The 22241-nt window shown below is 41.2% G+C and overlaps 2 protein-coding genes across 3 annotated transcripts; one reads left to right on the plus strand and one right to left on the minus strand.

Annotated features, from left to right (window-relative positions):
* Nucleotides 1-2944: 2944 nt before the first annotated feature.
* On the minus strand, nt 2945-19845 carry LOC138977976 (uncharacterized protein DDB_G0284459-like). The gene is made up of 6 exons (XM_070350586.1): nt 19494-19845; nt 18181-18266; nt 17340-17504; nt 16053-16874; nt 7278-7436; nt 2945-6763 (listed from the first exon to the last, which is right to left on the minus strand). The coding sequence occupies exons 1-6, from the start codon at nt 19589-19591 to the stop codon at nt 6132-6134; spliced, it is 1962 nt and encodes a 653-aa protein (XP_070206687.1). The 5' UTR covers nt 19592-19845; the 3' UTR covers nt 2945-6131.
* Nucleotides 10338-16003, plus strand: LOC138977975 (uncharacterized). Of its 2 annotated transcripts, XM_070350584.1 has the most exons (3): nt 10338-10631; nt 11265-13124; nt 13377-16003. In XM_070350584.1, exons 2-3 carry the CDS (start codon nt 11702-11704, stop codon nt 15101-15103), a joined length of 3150 nt encoding a protein of 1049 aa, XP_070206685.1. In that variant the 5' UTR covers nt 10338-10631; nt 11265-11701; the 3' UTR covers nt 15104-16003. The 2 variants fall into 2 exon arrangements, with proteins under 2 accessions (XP_070206685.1, XP_070206686.1); XM_070350585.1 differs by lacking the exon at nt 10338-10631 and having other exon boundaries at nt 10757-13124.
* Nucleotides 19846-22241: the final 2396 nt, after the last annotated feature.

Below are 22241 nucleotides of genomic sequence, written 5' to 3' on the forward strand. Positions count from 1 at the left end.
ACGGAGCATAAGACATTTATAGTCGAGGCCTATTTTCGGTCGAATTCTATCCACGCTGCTCAACTGGAATTCAAAAGACAGTTTGGACGTAGAGACTTTCCTGTTAAATCAGTTATCTATGGATGGAGGGATAAGTTCAGAGACCATGGGACTGTCAATAACCTCAATAGTAAAAACCCTAACAGGGGATCCCACTCTGGTCGACCTATATCAGCAAGGACACCGAGGAATATTGATTCAGTCAGAGAGTCTGTTGTGCGCAGCCCGAGCAAATCTGTTCGCCGGCGAAAATAGGCCTCGACTATAAATGTCTTATGCTCCGTTGTCCATGACATCTTGAAGCTCAAACTTGGTGGGCTGTTAGAACATCATTTCAGCTTGGCTCACCTGAAAAAATAAAAGAATCGGCTGATTATTTCAGAAAATATTAAACTTTTGGTGGGATCTGTTTTTTTCGTGTCACCCTGTATAAACATTTATGATCAAAATTAAATTTCCGAAATCGTTTTAAAAACTATTTAATCTTATTCCTTGTCGGTTCCTGATTCCAAAAACATATAGATATGATATGTTTGGATTAAAAACACACTCAGAAAGTTAAAACGAAGAGAGGTACAGTAAAGCGTGCTATGAAGCACAGCGCAATCGCTACCGCGCCAAACAGGCTCGTCACTTTCACTGCCTTTTGCACTAGCGGCGGACTACGTTCAGTTTCATTCTGTGAGTTCCACAGCTTGACTAAATGTAGTAATTTTGCCTTACGCGACTTGTTCTTCAATTAATCTTATTCACCTTAACAAGGCAATGCAAGCAAAGACAAGCCAGACAAGACAAAACAAGATAAGACCTGACAAATAATAATAATAATAATAATAATGGTGATTTCTATAGCGCTTTCGAACACACAAAGCGCTTTACAAAAGCAATAACAACATCATTACCAGAATGACGCCATTGACGGAATAGAACACAATCATAAACACTTTACAACAAAACCAAAAACAAAACATAAATGTTACAAAAATCCAGAGGCTCTTACAGGAACGAACTCTCAGTATACACAACAATTATAATGCACACAAGACAAGAGGAGTCAGTTGGCGTGTGTTGTAACACTCACACACACAAGCCATTTAAGAAGGAAAACAAACAAGACAAAACAAGATAAGACAGGACAAGAGGAGGTAGTTGGTGTTTGTTGCCACATGTTTGGTAAGAACGTAACCTCATAGTGATTCCAAAGCAACAAGACAAGACGGGGAAATAGCTCAGTCGGTAGCGGCGCTGGCTTCAAAACCAGTTGTCGCTATCGGCGTGTGTTCGATCCCTCCGCTCGGCGAGGGATTCATTTCCTGGAGTCAGCTAGCTTTGTGCAGACTCTCCTCGGTGTCCGAACACTTCCCGTGTGCACCCATGCGCACGATAAAGAACCCAAGTTCACAGCGAAAGTCTCAGGGTTTGTATTACAGCATTGCCTTTCTTACGAGATAGTTAACTGCTAAGCTTATATTGCATAAAAGTCCATTTATTCAACACCGAAGGCATTGCGGTTCGTCTTGCAATCAGGGGTAAAAAAACAACATACATTTCCCATCAGAACAGCTTCCAATTATTTCAATAATGCCTGCGAGTCAGGTGGACGCTGGGTCACATGATCACGTGGTCACGTGGCACGAACGCGTGAGTGAGTTGTATAAATTACGGATACTTTGCTTTTGAAGAAGTAAACGACGACTAAATTAATTTTCATTTTGATATTTGCATGTGACTGTTGTTTGTCCTCTTCTTTCACTTCGTGGACTGTTAGGTTGAAGTACTTGTGTATGGTTTGTATTGTGTGTTCTTTGACGTGTTTTTAGATTATCATTATAACAGTCCCATTCCTGAACCCCCCCCCCCCCACACACACACACACACACACACACATGCACAACAAACACACATGTACAAACACACACACGCACATTGACACAAACACACACACACACACACACACACACACACATACTCGTCTACCTACATCTGTGGGGTACTTTTGCCCTGCCCTAAAATCACTACCACTGTGAGGTACTTGATAATTACCACTTATTTCGAACAGTTGGGCTTAAATGTCTGAAATGGTTTCTTTTACTGACAAATGAGATGCTGTGGGTCTGGATAAAAGCAATATTAATGTAATAGCTTCTGAAAAAATTTGCAAGTATTACACCATCATAATGGGGTATTATGCATAATGAATATTCATGAGCTGACAGGAAGTACCTCACAAAGTGTGTGTGTGTATTTTATTATTAGCTGTTGCTTTGAACCTTTGTGCTGGTGATGTCATGTGCTAGAAATGTCATAATATATTAATAATGTAATATGTTGATTGCTTTTGGTCCTGTGTCATCCGTTACACGTGTACACACACTAAATATGCTTTTTTGTGTGAATTTGCTCCTAAAAGTAAAAAAATATGTTTTATGTTACTGTGTCAAATATAATCATCTTTGGAGTAAAAATACTGCGTTTTCTGTAAAATTTCAAAAAATCATGTAGTATAATAATAATAATTAATAATAATATAACCATGGTCACACAAGTTTTTAATTTAAATTTTATTAATCTTAAATTAGCGAGGCTCTAAACTAAATTTTATTAATTTTAACTATAGAAATGTCTGATGAAATGTGATCAGAAATGATATGGTAAACTGGTACATGTATTGAATTCTTGATTTTGGAAGGAAGAATGAGTTGTGGATGAATGTGCTGTGTGTCTGTAGTGTAGTGTTGTGTATGAGTGTACTGTGTGCCTATAGTGTAGTACTGTCTATTAGTGTACATGTACTGTGTGCCTGTAGTGGAGTGTTGTGTATGGTGTAGGGGAGGGTGGGGCAGGTAGGGTCAAAAAAATCCTTTTTCACTCTCATTCAAAGATTAACCAGTGAAAACATTTCAAACAACTTTTTAAGAAAACTTTAATCCTTTTGCAATACAATAATTCAACATTCGAAAATAAATCGTTCTAATCATGAGAGATAAACGATAAATAAAAAGGTCACCAAAAATACCCAACCTGCCCCACCACGGGGCAGGTTGGGTACCCCTGTGGGGAAGGTTGGGTCAACTTGAGAAAAACAGCTATTATCCTGCCAAAATAAAGGTAAATTAATAAATTGACTAGCTGAACGATACCACAATTAACCTGTGTACATAATTGAGATATGAAAACAACCAACCAAACAAAGAAGAACAAGAAAATTGCCAATAGTAACAACTTACCAAAAACAAACACGAAGCAAAAAATAATATTAAAAAACATCAATGGAAAATAACATAACTTCGCATGTCTGTGCGTGTTGTTATTAAAAACATAACTGAAATAAGAGGTCAGGGTTGAATACAAATGGTGCCGTTGCTGTTGCAATAAACAAAACCTGTCATTCTGTAACACAAACAATATTTATAACTCATACACATGAAATACACGCACCCATCAACACACAATCGCGCGCGTACATACAAACAAATTCACCTATGATTCATATTTCATGCAATAACAAATTTATCCTACATACGTGAGAGAGACACTCGTGAGATAATAATCGTTCAAATCACACGTGTGTATATCATGTAAATGAGGTCATGTCAAGCAAGTCTGGCATGGACCTGTTTTTCCACTGCTTACAGGGCTGAATATTGGCGGTCGCCCGATCGCCCCCGGCGGGTTCAAATCGCGTCGGGCGGGTTCGAAATTCTGCTGAAATCGCCCGCCGTGCGGGTTCAAATTTCGCTGAAGCAGAAAGTCGTCTGTCACTTCTCTACTGCCCACTCATCCCCCCCCCCCCCCCCCCCCCACTTTGAGAAGGACTCAGGACTACCACCAATCAAGGCCAGACACAGTGGCTAGACAGCTACCCCTCTCCGCCTCACTTGACCGTGTCACCACCCCTCCAGTGCCACGAGCCGCTGGCGATTGCATCAGCAGTCAAAATAGCTACTACCCCCCCTCCCTCCCCCCTCTTTGCGCTATTCACTTCAACCCCTCTCTTATCTTATTCTGCGCTGACCAATCCTTCAGAGACTTTCCTCTCATATAAAAACTCGGTCATTGACCCCGGGTAAGAAGGTCAGTGTCTGGACAGGCAGCTGTGTTCAGATTGCAAGTACCGATCATTGACCCAGGTCTCAAGGCCAACCAGCTTTTACAATGCCTCGACTGCAGGACATTTTCAGTTAAATACACGTAAGTAAAATATGTAGGATAAACAGAATACTACATGGCTTTCGCTCGCAGTTCAATATTAAATTAAAAAAACTCGTGTAAATCTGGTACGACACAGCAAGCCATGTAGTATTCTCTATATGTAAAGAAGGGGCAGGTTGGGTAATGACGGGGCAGGTCGAGTCACTGACCCAACCTGCCCATACCCTACCTGCCCCGCACAGGGTGCACAAAGAAATCGGTCTGTTACGTTTCGATTCAATTTAAATACGAATTTAAACAGCACAATTCACTTCTAAAATGAATCAGGTGTGTATACTAAAGATATCATCCATGAGCACCCTGTTAATTCACGTATAGAACAAAAAGTATGAGAGTCAAAAAAGTCACTTACTGTCAAATTTCATGGTGAAACCACCGGATCCATACTTGCACATCACTACCATTCAAACAAATTGGCGATAGGGACGCACTGGGACATTCAAAAACATAGATCGGAAACGAAACGGGAATATCTTTTCAACATGTGTCACAAAACTATGCACGAATATAATGTTCCAAAGCATATGCCCGTAACGCTTACTTCCAATTGGTTGACTAAAATAGGAAGGTTGCGATTTTGAGTCGGGTATGGGGTTTAAGGGTGTGGAGTTGAAACATTCAATATTTTTCTCGTAGTACACACACAAGAAATGTGCATGGAAAAAGATGAAGAGAGCTGTTCGAAAACCATTTTGTCCGTGAAAAACTAAAAACATATATACCAGGACGGTGTCAAGATCAAGAAAAAACAATTTTTGCGAGCACCTGACCGATATTGCGTAAAAACAACCAACCCTGGATCTGAAATTAACGATGTCTAAAGGCATTCAAAATTTAGGTTACAACTTCTTTGAAGAAGAAGAACCAGGGCTGGGCATCGGTAGCTAGGCATGGGACAAGCATCAGTGAACGGGTCTCTCTCTCTAAAAGGGAACAACAGTGGTTAAGGAGCGAAAAACAGGGGAAAGCTATAGCGAAAAGCAGGTAAACAAAGAGGTCATAAACGTTTTTATACAAAGTAGGAAAACAAAATGAATGAACATGACACAATTTTGACATGGTCCTGTCAAAATCGCTGACGCGGCTGTCGGAAAAAAGTTGACAGTAGCACATGTAGATTTCACAAAATTCACAGCCACGAGCAGCAGAGCGGAGCTACCTGTCCGCCATGTTTTCTCCTTTGCCGCTTCAAAGTCTGTAAGCAAAATCCTGGCAGCTTCACCACTCCTGCGACGATTGAACATGATGATGTTCGACAGTGAAACCTTAGCAAGAGCATGCCATGCTGCAACTGTTGGCTCTGACCTCAGGGTGTTCAAGCACCGTTCCCTTTCCTCCGCCATATATTTTGTCACTTTCTTCATGTCTTCCGTCAGTGGCAGAACATGTGGCTTGTTGTTTTGCTTTGAGGCCAATGTTGAGAGGGCAGCAGATGAGATGTGTTCTTTCCAGTCAGAATCGCATAGATCCACGAAGTCCGCAGACACTTGCTGCAGTTCACTGTTTCCCTCTATGAGTGCTTGACTTCTCAGAATTGTCGCACACTTCTTGAGAGAATGCCCAATCTTAAGGGCCAGTGATGGATTTTCATAAACATGTGTGAGTGAATCATACCCACAGAGTTTTTTGACAGCAGAAATCACCACAAGGAACTTGTCGGGACGAATACAAGATTGAAGTGCTGTGATTGTAGAGTCCTCTTCTCTGGCTACCAACAAGAACCGGGCAAGCTCTCTGATTTTTTGCCGCATGAATTGTCGTCTGTGCTGCAAGTGGCCATGTTTCTGATACAGTTTTTCGCCGAACTTCACAATGAGGTGATCTCTTTTAGCAACAAAAGTGAAGCCATCAGAATGCATGCCATCAAAAATGTTTTCCTTCTAGCCTCCGCTGCACTCCATGTTGGATGGAAGCAAAGATTCAGCTCTGGATATGACGTTTCTTCCGTTTTTTGAAGTTTTCCGGAATTTGCAGCGTTGTTGGTGCCGCCACAGTTCGTTTCTTACAAAGAAGCCCAGGCAAAATTCACAGGGGATGTAGCACAGAGGGTTCACTTTTTCTGAGGGTGATCGCCAGGGTATTAGTTTACCCTTGTTTTTTTTAAGAACGCGACAGTTGTAATAATAGTTACCAAGGTTCCGCACTCTTTCCAGCAGAAAACGCCTTTCTGCTGAGTTCTTGGGGTTAGACAAAATTTCCACTATTTCAGGTTCCTTCTTATGTTTCGAAAACTGGTGTTTAGCGAGGTTGGTGCTTGGGGAGTTACAGAACTTGCACCAGTTCTCTTTATCGTACACTCTTTTGCCATTTGTATTTGCGGCAATATGGATTCTTATGCCGCTTGGTCGAGTATTGGTCGACGATGAAGGTTTAGATGCTGGCTGGGATGAAGATTTACTCCCGCTTGGTCGAGTGATGCTTCTGGACGATGAAGAAGAGGGTGGCTGTGATGAGGTGTAGAGACCTGCAGCTTTTAGAGATTCAGATGGAATACCTGGTGACCACCTTGCACCTGTTCACACACACACACAAGAACGCATACTTTTATTTTTTTATTCACAACTTACTGAATTTTTTTTAGCTAGAGTCAGAAATATTATTACATATTGCTTATAGCCCAGCAGACAGACAAACTAAAAACAGAGTTCGGAATTGGTGAAACCAAAATGGTCCCACCGCTCGATCACATCTCCGACAATGGCCGATGTCAAAGGTCAGTTTGCCGTGGACCAATAGAATGTACATGGCATAGGCATGTGCAGTCAATCAGTGTAACATTACACATGATTACCCCCACCCCCACACCGTTCATGTTAACTTTATTACTTGCTCAAATTGCTGTCAACATACCTCAGTCTTTAATTACAATGGAATACAACAAAAAATTCCATAACAAAACAAAAACACTTATCAAAGAAAACTTACCTCTTTTTTAGAAACTACATGATTGTTATCCACATGTAATCCTTATTCAACCTTTTTAACGTAATACGAATGCTAATAAAAAAAGGATGAGACTAACTAACCATCAGATTTACGTAGAAAGGGAAAGATGATGGACTCATCGGATTCACTGGTGGTCCCTGGCACTCCACATGGTGCTGTGGCGTCATTGTTGCTCGAGTCAGTGTCATCTTCTGAGCCGGGAAGATAGTCATCGTCCGAGTCGCTGTAAGAAGACCACTCTGGAAACAAACAGATTTAATTAGGCCAAAGAAAAAAACAAGAGCAAAGCTCATACGACTCACATGCATGACCTTGACCTCAATATGACCTTGACTTTCAAGTGACCTTGAAGGTCAAGGTCAAACAACAACATGGCAAATTACACTAAGAACACATTTTTTTGCAACTTTTGCAAATTTTTCCTACCTAAATACACATGACCTTCACCCAAGGTCAAGGTCACCCAAGACAAGACTGTTAATTTTAACAACCAGAAGCACAACAGTGTTTAGTATGAGTTTCTACCAAGAGACAAGGTCAATTTTAGTGGTTCACAGACCTGTTTTGGTCACAATTCAGAGCGGTCAAAGTGACCTTGACCTTGAAGATACGTAACCAAAAGTGTATCAGTATGAAAGAATAACATGTGCCTCACCCAATTAGGAAAGTTTGGAAGAGTTAACTTCCATAGTTAAGGGTCAAGGTCACTTTAAAATATGCATACAATCCAAATTTGAAGGACCCCTGTGACCTTGATCTTGCAGCAAGATCAACCAAACTTATATCAAAAGATAGGGCTTACTTTGATCTATAAACCACGTATAGGTGAGGTAGCCATTATCAATAGCTTGGGAGAAAATTGGGAAAATGTGAAAAATAGCTGTTTTTGAGACAACATTTATGGCCCCTGTGACCTTGACCTTGATGCAAGGTCAAGTTACCATGTATGTTTTTTGAGGCCTTGTCACCATGCACCATCATGCCACATTTGGTGCTGATAGGCCTAATAGTGTCTGAGAAAATTCCAACGTTTAAGTTTTCGGACGGACGGACGGACGGCCGGCCGCCCGGACGACTAGGGTGAGTACATAGACTCACTTTGCTTCGCATGTGAGTCAAAAATACATGTTAAGGTTGTTAAGATACTCTGATCAGAATTCAGGACAACTTGATAAAAACTTGGTATGAATGTAGGTTACACATAGGGATCAATGGAAATGGAAAAGGTGGGGATAGTGTGCACCCCTTCTTCATAAATTTTAGATACCCCATAGACCCAGTGAATGGATACACACACTACCTGCTAACGTAAGGTAGATGAACGCACACACACACAGTTTAATATTTTTCACACAATCATATGAAAGTGTGCACCACTTCATTTTTGCTTCTTTGCCCAGTAGTGTTCTCTTTCAGATATGGCTGACAATGAAGGAAACATAAATTGAAGTTGAAAAAGACGCACAGATTTGTCAGAGCTAACACAATGACTACCTCACAATGTGTGTGTACCACCACAACCTTGGCTTTGGATTAAATACACACATTACCCCACAATGATGTTAAGATGCATGGACACACACACATATGATTAAAAAGCGCTGGTCATCTAAAAACTTTAAAAAAAAAGCATATCAGACACTGATCAGAATTCAGGACAATTTGATAAAACTTGGTATGAATGTAGGTTACACATAGGGATCAATGGAAATTGAAAAGGTGGGGATAGTGTGCACCCCTTCTTCATAAATTTTAGATACCCCATAGACCCAGTGAATAGATACACACACTACCTGCTAACGTAAGGTAGATGAACGCACACACACACAGTTTAATATTTTTCACACAATCATATGAAAGTGTGCACCGCTTCATTTTTGCTTCTTTGCCCAGTAGTGTTCTCTTTCAGATATGGTTGACAATGAAGGAAACATAAATTGAAGTTGAAAAAGGCGCACAGATTTGTCAGAGCTAACACAATGACTACCTCACAATGTGTGTGTACCACCACAACCTTGGCTTTGGATTAAATATACACATTACCCCACAATGATGTTAAGATGCATGGACACACACACATATGATTAAAAAGCGCTGGTCATCTAAAAAACTTTAAAAAAAATGCACATCAGACACTGATCAGAATTCAGGACAATTTGATAAAACTTGGTATGAATGTAGGTTACACATAGGGATCAATGGAAATGGAAAAGGTGGGGATAGTGTGCACCCCTTCTTCATAAATTTTAGATACCCCATAGACCCAGTGAATAGATACACACACTACCTGCTAACGTAAGGTAGATGAACGCACACACACACAGTTTAATATTTTTCACACAATCATATGAAAGTGTGCACCGCTTCATTTTTGCTTCTTTGCCCAGTAGTGTTCTCTTTCAGATATGGTTGACAATGAAGGAAACATAAATTGAAGTTGAAAAAGACGCACAGATTTGTCAGAGCTAACACAATGACTACCTCTCAATGTGTGTGTACCACCACAACCTTGGCTTTGGATTAAATACACACATTACCCCACAATGATGTTAAGATGCATGGACACACACACATATGATTAAAAAGCGCTGGTCATCTAAAAACTTTAAAAAAATGCACATCAGACACTTACAAAACACTTTTCAGTCAGGTAAGACCAAAGGACATTACACTCAATGAACTAATGTGTTTCTGAGAGTTCAATGACCCATCAATTCAAAGCAAATAATTATACTAGGTACCAGCAGTGCTATCAGCAGCAGTGCGGGAAAGGCAAAACTTGAGTGAAATATGGCACTTTTCAACTTACTCTGCTTCAGCAATTACTAACCAAATTTTAAAAAAAATGGTATCAAAATAAAGATCATTTTTTCAATCTTTTATTAATGTGTCTTGTTTTGTCAAATATGAGTGTGTGAGAGAGAAATTTAATTCCAAACTTGACCACGGTCGGCAAATCCCTCGGTGGCTGACGCTCCTTTTCTCGCGTTGCTTTGAACCACGATCTACAGCTGTTGGGGAAATTCTTTTCTCCTTGACCCCACAACCTTCAAATTAGCATATAATTACCATATTTTGGTTCATCTCTTCCTGTAGATTGTTTTCGTATAAGTTTTATTCCCAAAGAATGGATGGAAAATTTTGAACTTTTAGTTCAAAACTATTGCTTGTTTTTAAACCTTTGTATCTCACAAACCGTACAAAATACACTGCAAGTCTTATAGTGCGCTGGAAAGCTTGTTTTCTGCTGAAAACAGTGATATACGAAACTAAGAGGTCAGGTCAATGGGAGCCAATCGCAAGCCGGGAAAGCCGACCTTCACATTCAAACCACACACATGTTCGCATGTCAACAATGGCGAATCGAGGTTCAAATGCTGCGATTGAGAACAGTACAGATTACCCTTGGCTCAACGCATTCAGGCCTTTCATCGGTAAATATTGTTTTGTTTTGTTGTATTAAAGTTATCTAAAGAAGCTTAGGCCTATATTTTGTTTCTCTTGTCTGTATCTTCGTGTAGATTGTAAATCAAAGTGGTGAAGTGGACCGGTCTGAAATTGTACTGTGTTTCGCTCATACGCTACTGGTGTCGAAGCTTTTTATTTTTCTTGCTGTCTTTCCTGTTGACTTTATGTACTTTGGTTGATACTTTGAACTTATTTGATAGTATTTTTGTCATTATTGTAACAGGATGGCACATTTAAGCGTAGATATTGACTGTTGTGTACGAAAGTGTTAGACCGGAAGTAAGGCGTCGAAGGTTTCAAAGAATAACTCAGTCAGGTTTCGTTTTCTACTATTTGGCTTTTTTCGTGTTGTAGCCTGAAAGAAATAATTCTTTACGTGAAAAGTGCACCTTGTTTACACGCAATTGCTTCTCAGATATAGTTTTAGAAGTGCAAAAGTCCACATTTAAGTGCTCTCTCTCTCTCTCTTTTAAAAAAAAATTTTTAGAGCAAAAGTGAAGTAACTATTATCATAGAGTTCAAAACAAAACACAGATGAGACAAACCATTTGATTTAAAGATGTCAATTTACTCATGAGTTTTGTTTTTATTTTATTCAGAAGATGACAACTTTGATCGACTAAGCAGATGGATGTCAAGCGCAGGACGAGGAAGAAAAGTTGCCCTCCCCAAGCATCAAGTCCTTACAAATCGTCTCCTCATCCAACTTGATCAGTTGCGGCTTCAGCTTGGGAAATCATGGGAGGATATGGAGACTCTGTTTTCTTCCATCTGTGACAACAGTCTTCTTCTTCATACAACCCTGAAGGAAGAGGTCAGGCGTGCAAACAAACAAGCTGCTGAAGTCCACTCTAGTGAAGGTGATATTGTTGCATTTGTGTATGCTGATGTGGGCGAGGAAATTAATACCAGAAACATTGGGCCCTTCTTGCAGAAGTTGTGACTTACAAGACGCCATCTTCTGTCTCCTGACTCTCTGTGTGACCTGCCCAGCCCTACAGAACTAGTGACAAATGGGACACTAATTGACTTACTCATGTTCCAGAAAGACGAGAGGCATACTTTGTGCAGGCAGTGGTTTACACATGTTGGACTTAACATTTCAGACTTGTCTGACAAGCAGCTTAGAGCAAGACTCGACAAAGTACGCAAACCATATGACACTTTCTCTAAAAGTCTGCACAGAGGCAACAACGAGGCGAAGCTGAAAGACTATTTATTTCAACAGCAGTCTCATTTTCCCCTGGTATCTGCGATGCCTACTGTCCCGTCTGTTGTGCCTTGTGCAATAGAGAATGCACCTGCAACACCCCCAGCTGACCATCCAACCGGAGATGAATTGACTCATCTAAAGATTGCATCAAGTGGCAGGCAGTTAGCTGCACTACGCAGGAGCAATGAAGAGCTCAGTGGGAGTCTGTTGGAAGCAAAGAACCGAGAGATGATTTACAAGGACCTTCTCAAAGAGAAAACTCAAAGCGTAACCATCTTGCAGGCAGACTTGACAAAACTTCAAGGCAAAGCTGAACGTAGTGCATCTCACATAAAATGTGTGGAAACCCAGTTGTGCAGTGCCAAGGAGTACATCGGCAAAATTCGGCAAACAAACTTTTACAAGAGACTGAAAAGGCAGGAAACCAACTTAAAAAAGAGAGAAGAAAATCTGAAAGATCATGAGGATGGTGGGTGCATTCAAACAATTGAGCGTCTGAAGCACAAACTCAAGTTGTGTCAGACTGCTAATTCAAGTCTGAGAGCCAAATTGAACAGTGTGAAGGAGAAGCGACAACAAGACTTGGACAGACATAATCAGCTGACTGCTGATCTTCTTGAAGAAGCTGTAGTACATACTGTGAAGACAACAGAGGAGGGCCCCAGGAAGAAATTCACGCATGATGTCATCAAAACTACCATTGGACTCATTTCTTGTGGGGTTTCTGCAAAGAACAGTGGCCATGTCATCCAAACAGTTGCGCGCAATCTGTTCCACACCGATATCGACGACAAAGATGTACCATCTGAACGCACATCTCTGCGGTTTGCGGATCAAGGGCACTACCTGGCTAAATACCATGTTGCCGAGACTGTGCTTGACTCTGACAATTTTGATATTCATTTTGACGGAACAACACGGGACCACCGGAAATATGTGGGTCAACAAGTGACCACAAGTGCAGGGTCCCTCAGCTGTGGATTCACAGAGGTAGCTACAGAAGACGCCAAGACTCTTGTGGATGTTACCGTCAGTCTCCTCCAAGAAGTGGCGCAAGTCTACGACAAAGACGACACAGAACGCTGCTTCAAAGCAGCTCTGCAGAAGTGTTCAGGACTGATGTCTGACAGAGCCGCTCCAAACAAGCTCATGAAGAAAGACTTCAACGACCTCAGAAAGGCAACCCTGGGGACAGAGGAGGATCTCCAGTTCCTGTACTGCAACGCCCATTACTTGCTTGGACTTGGTGAGTAAACACATTTCACAGCTTTGTACATGTGTTTCACTGTATCAGTGTCTGTGTCTATTATAAAGGTTAACCTCTATGCAGAGTGTGCTGTAAATGTAATGTGTAAATGATACATTTTTAAGTCTGTATTTTAAACTGTGTGTTTGTTCTGTATTACTATCTAGTATCACTTTGTATCTCTACAATGTCAGCAAATGTGTGTGAATCACTGAATGCTGTATCTTATATTCTTAATTCTGACTGTTTCAGGCACAAGTGCAGAGAAGTCACTGAAAGAACTACAGACCGAGTGGGGGCAGCAGCGTATTGGCCGAGACAACGCAGCTCAGTTTGGACATTGGCAGGCAAAGGAGGCAGCAGCTGTTCGCTATGTGCGGATGGCCTGCGAGGTTCTAGGACCCAGGGGCGATGATCAATGTGGCTGCAGAGATGCATGGCTTGCATACTGTGAGATGACCAACAAGACGTCTACTGTGCCAAGCTTCAAATCTAACCGGTTTAACAGCATCTTTTATGGTGCAACAAAGCTGCTGGCACACCGTGACGACATCATAGAGTTCCTGTCAGATTACATGCCGAGCAGGAACCAGAAGCTGGAAAGTGTGTTGAAGGATGCCCAGAGTGAAGAGGTGAACGTTTTTGTTGCCACGCTTGCCATGGTCTACGAGAGGATCACAGGACCTTACTGGACTCTACTGTGTGCTGGGGAGACGAGCTATGCAGAGTTTTTCTTGCCTGTTGTGGAGCTGCACGCACAGCTGAGAGAGTGGAGAGATGACAGTGCCTCCATTTTCAGCCCCCATGTGCCATCACTCTTCAGTATCCAAGTACCAGACGCATCGTCACTTGCAGCACTCCTAGATCTGGATGAGGCGACACAACAGAAAGTGCAGCGTGCCTTCAGCCACTTCTGTGTCAACTTTGTTGCTGTCACTGAGCGACAGTTGGACGACTTCCTGCCTGGTGGCCGATACCATGCTGTTCAGGATCCACAAGTGTTGGAGCGGCTGCGGCATTCACACATCACCAACCTCTTGGGAGAAGCCTGCTTTGGGGATCTCGATATTTCCATTTACACGCACCGCAACTCCTCAGTCCACCACCACAGCACTCTGACCATGTTGAAACGGAACAAAACAATGAAGGCTTGGTTCAACCAGAAGTCCAATGAGGAACAAAGGCAACTTCTTCTGAATGCATCCAGTAGTGGTCCTGAAATGCGAAAGCGTCACCGAGAGAATGACAGAGAGGTGAAAGCCAGCAAAAGACAGAAGCTACAGCTTCAGCAGCAGCGGACAGAGGCAGATCGACAGAAGAAGGCAAGGGAGAAGGCAGATATTGCTCAAGAGATCCGTCAAGATGGGGGAGCCTGCAGCAGTGCTGGTGATGTCGACAGGCTGCTAGAACGAAAAGCTCTGCAAAGAGAAAAACTGGCTGCTCTGAAGACCCAGATTCGCTTTTTCCGGCATGTCCTGGGATTCAAGTCTGAGCTTCTGAAGCTCACACAGGACCTTCCAGGCCTGGAACAGTCTCTGAAGGAGTTCCTTGCGTCCCAGGACCCATTCCCAGAACACAGGGACAGGGTGGACAACAACCTTGATGAGGAAGACGAGCCATCAGAGTCCGACTCCTCTGCTTCAGAGCATGAGAACGACCAGCGAGTAGATAGCGACGGGTTTTCATTTGCCCAGACAGGTCAGACAGTGGCAGTGTTCTACGATGAAACATTTCATGTGGGCACTGTTACAAACATTCTAAGCGCAGATGAGGCAAAAGTAAACTTTTTAAAGAAGAGCTCTCTGGACAACAACAGATTTTCTTGGCCAGCCAAAGAAGACAGTGACACCGTCAGCAGTGTGTTTGTGTTTGCATGGGACTTTTTGTTAGAACCGATCTCCACAAATGCACGGATGTGGCATGTCCCAAACAGCACTCTCCAGGAACAATATAACTTGTATGTGGAGAAGTACTGTTGATAAGTAAAACCAGGCAGATCACAATCAGTGAGTAAGTGGATTTCTGTCATTTGTGATTCAGTTTCGTTACAGAAGGTCTTTACTTTTTTCTGATATTTTTAAGAATTAACTTTCAAAAGTGGTGTGTTCAATTTCCACAAAAGAGATGTATCCAAGAGTATGTTGCATTTTGTGACTGCTGTCAAAATTTGATGCATATTTGTCCAGTAGTTCAAAAGTTACAGGCAGTTAAAGTTTGCATATTTCAGGGTTCCTCCGATCTTCATTTCCGCCTGTCAAAATGGTGAAATTCCTGATTTTGGCTCCCTCATTGTGACTGAATGAAGACAACCACATGTCTGTAATTGAAGATTTCTTAAGTATATACTATTGAGAGTAGAAATCAGAAGAATTAATGTGTTTTGATGTCTTTTTGTTTGTTAAAAAAATTCCTAAACGTGCCCAATTATCAATTTTCTGCCATTTGCCACGCCCCCAAATAGCCTTTTTTTCAATATTGACAGCTTCAGTACAAGTGTATCTCTACATCCTATCCTATTTCATTGATATTTTTGTGTTCTGCAGGCACATGTTAGCAAGATAAACTTGTTTAAGATGGGCATTTACTTAGTACTCAAATGGTGTGTGACCTCAAAAATGGAGAAAATGTGAATACGCACCGCTTAACGCTAACTGTAAACTTTAAAAATCAGATATCTCAGGAAGTATTTGAGATAGAACCTTACTTTTTGTTTTGTTATTCTTGTTTTATACAGAAGAATAAGAACATCTCAAAACATTAGGAGATTTTTCAGACTCATTTTTTGACTGCCGGTACCTAATTATACATGGGTGAAACCTGGCAGCTGTTGTTGTATATATAGCTCTTTCAGAATATAAAAATGCCTGGGATCCTGAAAAGTTTCACACCTGATTATACAAAATAATATAGAAAAGATGAAGGCCTCACCTCTAGCAGGTTCAGCTGGTTGACGAAATCCTCGCCTTCCGTCGCTGGTCTTTGGCCTGGCACCCTGCCCTGGACTGCGTGAAGACTGAGGTGGGCATCCCTGGCGCCCAGGGAAGTCCCTTCTGTCGTTGCCACGGTGACCACCCCGGCCCCCACTGTCCTCTCGGTTCCTGTCGCAGTCACCGCCTGACCTCCAGCCGGTCTTGACAAAGCGGACCTCGTCCTCTCTCTCCTGGTTTCTCTCTCGCTGTCTGCCCTCTCGCTCTCGGTACCTTTTTTTTCCCTTATCTCTGTCTCTTCCTCCGTCTCTATCCCTTCCTGCGTCTATGTCTCTGTCTCTGTTCCTCCCCCTTCCTTCGTCTCTGCCCCGACCTCTGTCTCTTCCGCTGTCACTGTCCCCCTCCGAATCTCTATCTTTCCTCTCTTTGTCTGGGTCGTCCTCTCTGCTCCTGCTCTCTCTCGGGCTGCGGTCACGGTCTCTCTTCTCTCGCTCAAACTGATCTTGGTCACGGTCTCGTTCTTGGCCGGAAGACCTCTCCCTGTCTGTGCGAACGGGATCTCTGTCTCTGTTGTCGTCCCTGCTGCATCTGTCTCGCCCACTGTCTTTGTCTCGTTCCTTCTCTCTGCTCCTGTCTCTCTCCTTGTCCCTCTCCTTCTCTTCTTTCAGCTTATCCTCTCTGGGTGATCGTGACCTTCTTGCCCTCTCCTTGGACCTTGACCTGCATGACCTTTCGCTGCGGTCGCTGTCTCCAGGGGAGCAGCTCTGAGAGCGCCTCATCCTGCTGGACTCCGAGTCCCTGGACTTCTCATCCCTATCTCGGCCTGCAAATAAGAAAGAAAATACAATGAACATAGCACAATTGAGTTTTTCAAATTCACTTTGTCCCTTTCTGAGAATTTGCTTTACCCCTCTATCTGTTGATCCAGACATGGGATGATACAACGACACGTCTTATTCTACGATCGATAGACAAGGGGTTAACCTTCGCAATACCCGCTAAAAAACTTACGCGCAGTACCTCGTGGGTGCAAAACAACCCATGGTTTTTACATAGGCACTAACTTAATAGGCACTAAGGCCGTAGGACATTATGTACTAAATGAACTAATGTGTTTCTGAGAGTTCAAATACCCATCAATTCAAAGCAAATAATTATACATGGGTGAAACCTGGCAGCTGTTGTTGTATATATATATATAGCTCTTTCAGAATTTAATAATGCCTGGGAACCTGAAAAGTTTCACACCTGATTATACAAAAGAATACAGAAAAGATGAAGGCCTCACCTCCAGCAGATTCGGCTGACTGATGAAATCCTTGCCTCGTACCCTGCCCTAGACTGCGTGAAAGCTCAGGTGGGCGTCCCGGACGCGCATTGAAGCCAATGGTGTTGGTCCTATTGTCCGTTTTGTTCACCTCTTCCACTTGTACAATGCCGTCACTAGGAGTTTCTGCCACCACACAGAAAAAATGTTATGTGAAAACTTTTTTTTTTCAGGCAATTTTCACTGAATTTCAGGCAGCTATTCGTTGAAGGTTTACATTTTGTATTGTTTGTATGTTCGTCTTATTTGGGGCGAATACGGAAACCCTGTTATTGATATTTAATCTCTCACCTGTAGTCAAACGCTCCTTATTCATATATGTATATGAGGCCATCCACGATACTGGGCATGGCTTCCATGTAATTTACACAATGTTGTGTAATCACAGGTGTGATTTTGGAGAAAACACTTATTGGCTGTTAATAATGCCATTCTTTTATTATGCCCTTCTCATATATTGTAGCTTTATATGTGATCCAGTTCAAAGTTGTTTGCTATAAAATTGTTTTGGTGACAGAGAATCAACTTGGAAACCATGTAACCAACATCATGATCAGCACTTGCGTCAACAAAAACCCATTTTTCAGCCAAACTGTTTCAAGCATCTAAATTCCACTATCATATCATGTCCCAGCTGCCATAAACCCCAAACATCTGTGTACCAAATCAGTTTCCCAGTATCATGGACGGCCACATAATTATACAAACTTCCACATAAAGAAGAAATGCTCACAGTCACAGCGCTGTGAATGTAAAGTCTGAAATGTTTTTGTTCTTCTGAAATTTGTTTTGCGAAGCTTACCTGCTGTAGCTTTGAGCTGATTCAAAGCCAGCTTCAGAAGCATGCTGCCTCTGCTATTGGGGGGAAACTTCTGCGACATTTCAAACCTGAAAAAAACAAACCAGTACTGAGTACATGTACAACAGAAACAAACCAATTGAGCAACTAGTTCCTGAAGGGCTTCTGAAAGGGCCATTTCACTGGTAGACGTTTGCGAGGAGAAGGAAGAAGGAAAAGATAGAGAAGAAGAAGGAAAAGACGAAGACTGAACAGGGGGAGAAGAAGATAAAATGGAAGAAAGAGAAGAAGATGGAAGAAAAGGAAGAAGACAAGAAAAGAACAACTTTACAGGACGGGAACCCAGTTTCCGTGCAAACGCTATTTTCGGGTTGCAGTCTATTCTGCCAAGGATTTTGACGTCATTGGTGACGAAGTTTAACGCAGGAGTGGTCAGACGAGATCTGTGCCAAAAATCACGGACGATGCCGATCAACTGATAACGATTTTGTTTTCTTGAATCTCTCCGAGCGAAAATGGAGCATTTTTCCTAAGGCACTATTTTGAGAATCTTTGACAGCCTCACTTGCGATCCAGACGCACGTTTGAAAATCTTACATGTTGTCGTCTGCTACTGCATGATCTAAATGATTGGGAAAGTGCCTCATTTTGATTGAAAATCAGCTCAGTTTGTTAAGAAAAATCGTAACACCAGTAATACGTCTTATATCCGTGGACGGGCAACCCCGTGCGATAAAGTGACCAAATGAACGAAACCATTTGCGGATTCACCATTTGGGAATACGCGTTGCCTTTGCGACCGATACCTAAAACTTTTCAAACAAGAGCTATTGAACGGAAGAGTAAAGACGTGTTCGACTCTTCATGACATCAAGCAGGTCAAAAATCGGTAAATTAAATCGATTTTCTAATAAAAGTTTCAGTTGCACGGAAACAGGGGACGGTTTGAAGAAGTGGCCATTGTCACATGCTTCGTTCTTTCCCGTACATTTCTGCTTCTTGATCATGCCGAGTCTAAATTTTGGTCTCGTCCGTTTCTGTTTTGATTGAACTTAACAAGCCGCATATATTTTGAAAGGAAGCTTTTCAAGCTTCAATGAAAGGTGACGAAAACCCTTATTAGCACGGAAACCGGGTCTCCGAGTATAGATCTACAACAAACTTTTACAAAGTCGAGACAACAGAAGTCTTCTGAGAAGAATTTCAGCTGACGCCAAATATATGACCACTAACTGTCTACAGTGCCGACATGGTGAAACCATTCTGAAATTCTGAAAACTGTCTGGTGTACAAATAAAGGTTTGGCACAAACTTACCTCAATGAGTCTGCCGCAGTGAACAAAATACAAATGGCGTCACGCACATGCCTGAACTTGTCCACTTGCGCATGCGCCGAAGGACGTGATGTCACCATGACGTCACCTCATTATCTTCTCCAATAAAAACTGTGTGTGCAGCTGAAATCACCCACTGTGTGTGTGTGTAGGCACGGGTTCCCGGGCGTTACTATGGGGTATTGCAGATAATCATATAAAACGCATCACAATGATATTTGTAAGCGGTCTAAGGGGTTTGCCTTGTGGGGAATAGGAAAAAATACCCCATAAATTTTTGATACCCCTTAGGCCCGGTGAAAAGGTGTACACACTACCTCATAACGTAAGGTAGACAAACCCGCACATTGACACACACACACACACACACACACACACACACACACACACACACACAGACACAGAGAGAGAGAGAGCGAGAGAGAGAGAGAGAGAGAGAGAGAGAGAGAGAGAGAGAGAGAGAGAGAGAGATGGGGGATACTTGTGAGAAGAAAAAAAAATAGCTTGAGGCAAAATCTTTACTGTCTGTGGGGGGAAGAAAGTCGCAAGATGATGTCATAATCTCTCGCCTTTCAATATGACGTCATGTGTGTGTTCCAGACTTGGTATGACGTTCGTTTATCTGGATCGGCCAAACAGAGTCTACAATCAGGACAGGCTGGAAGCATTATTTCCTTTCAAGGAGTTTCTCCATTTTAAGGAAATGTTCATCTCCAAACACCATAAACTATATATTTTTAGAATCAGCAAATGATAAGATCAGAGAAATGATCATTTTAAGTGTATTCTTCCAACAATAAAGAAATTCGCTATTAAACAGAATACAATGATGTCACCTTTGTGACTTTTAAGAAATCGACAACTTTTGAGTGAATATTTCATATTATAAACGAATTGTTCAGATACCACGCTGATATACAATCCCATAGTGTGCACTAAGTCAAAGATCATGTAACAAAAATGCAAAACATATTGATGAAAAACTGTAACCGTGGGAGTGCCACCTCAATTTTGCAAACGGGGCAAATATGACGCCATCAAATATCCCTATCAAAAATCGGCAACAAAAGTTTTAACAGTTTTTGAAAAATGCTGTCCACAGTAAGACAGACACACATACATTGGGAGACAAACATAGCTCTCCATTCTCGCTAAAACATTCAGTCATTACTTGACTGAATGTAAACAATGTCAACAACTAGGACCATGATGCATGTTGTTGTCATGGTCTTGTCTGTTTGATCACAGACACACACGCGTACACGCAGACATATTTACACGCATACACACACACGGATACGCACACACGCCGACACAGATATTGAAAAACAGACATAGACAAAGACAGAGACTAAGACACACACACACACACACAAACACACACACACACACACACACACACACACACACACACACACACACACACACGTACACATAGACAAACAGACACAGACACACAAACACACACACACACACACACACACACACACAATGACAGTCACACACACACACACCCACATGCACACCCACACTCACACACACACCCTGATAGCATGCTAACGTTAATTTAACGTTAATTTAACGTTTGCATGGTTAGATTTTGGTTTACGGTTAGCATTAAACGTTAAATCAACGTTAAATTAACGTTAGCAGAAAAACGGTTATAAAGCAAACGTTAAATTAACGTTAAATTAACGTTAACAAGCAAACCGTTTTCATGGCAAACCTTTTTTAAACGTTAATTTAACGTTTGCCTGAAAACCAATATAAAACGGTTTGCATTGAAACGTTAAAATAACGTTAAATAAACGTTGACACATAACCGTTCAATATCAAACCATTTTTTAACGTTAATTTAACGTTTGCCTGAAAACCAATATAAAACGGTTTGCATTGAAACGTTAAAATAACGTTAAATAAACGTTAGCACATAACCGTTCAATATCAAACCATATTTAAACGTTAATTTAACGTTTGGTCGAAAACAATTAAAAAACGGTTTGCACTGAAACGTTAAAAAAACGTTAAATAAACGTTGACACATAACCGTTCAAAATCAAACCAATTTCAAACGTTAATTTAACGTTTGCCCGAAAACAATTAAAAAACGGTTTGCACTGAAACGTTAAAAAAAACGTTAAATAAACGTTGACACATAACCGTTCAAAATCAAAGCAAAAGCAAAAAAAAACAAAACAAAACAACCAAAAAAGTTATTGTTGTGGTGGCAACAACTTGAACAAGAAACTTTTTTTTTTTAAATGTCAAAAATTTTTTTTTTTTTTTAAATATAATTTTTTTTTAATTGACATATATATCAAAAACAAACCTTTCAAAAAAATGTATTTGTTAAAAAAAAAAAAAATTAAAAAAAAACATAATGTAACGTTAAATTAACGTTAGTTTTATGCTTTATGGCTACGTTTCTTTCACGTTTTATGGCGAACCTTAAATTAACGTTAGATTTAGGTTAGTTTACTCATCAAGATAAACGTTAAATTAACGTTAACATTAAACGTTAATTTAACCAAAATAAAACCATAATATAACGTTAAATTAACGTTAATTTAACGTTTACCGCTAATGTCAATTTGACCAAAATAAAAGTATAATACAACTGCTGTTTGAATGTATTTTTCACGTTGAGTGCTAACATTAAAAAGAACCCCCAAAAACATAATCAAACAAATCATAAGGAAAATAATTGTATTTAAATTTTTTTTTTGCTTT

This window comes from Littorina saxatilis, linkage group LG10 (genome assembly GCF_037325665.1).
Source record: "Littorina saxatilis isolate snail1 linkage group LG10, US_GU_Lsax_2.0, whole genome shotgun sequence".
Taxonomy (NCBI): Eukaryota; Metazoa; Mollusca; class Gastropoda; order Littorinimorpha; family Littorinidae; genus Littorina; species Littorina saxatilis.

Bases quoted from the DNA above. Each gene is read 5' to 3' on its own strand.
- LOC138977975 (XM_070350584.1), top strand. From the start codon at position 11,702: ATGTTCCAGAAAGACGAGAGGCATACTTTGTGCAGGCAGTGGTTTACA. The intron at 13,125-13,376 runs GTGAGTAAACAC...TGACTGTTTCAG, and splicing joins CCATTACTTGCTTGGACTTG to GCACAAGTGCAGAGAAGTCA.
- LOC138977976 (XM_070350586.1), bottom strand. From the start codon at position 19,591: ATGGTGACATCACGTCCTTCGGCGCATGCGCAAGTGGACAAGTTCAGG. The intron at 18,267-19,493 runs GTAAGTTTGTGC...TGTTTTTTTCAG, and splicing joins ACTGCGGCAGACTCATTGAG to GTTTGAAATGTCGCAGAAGT. The intron at 16,875-17,339 runs GTGAGGCCTTCA...TCTTATTTGCAG, and splicing joins GTCAGCCGAATCTGCTGGAG to GCCGAGATAGGGATGAGAAG.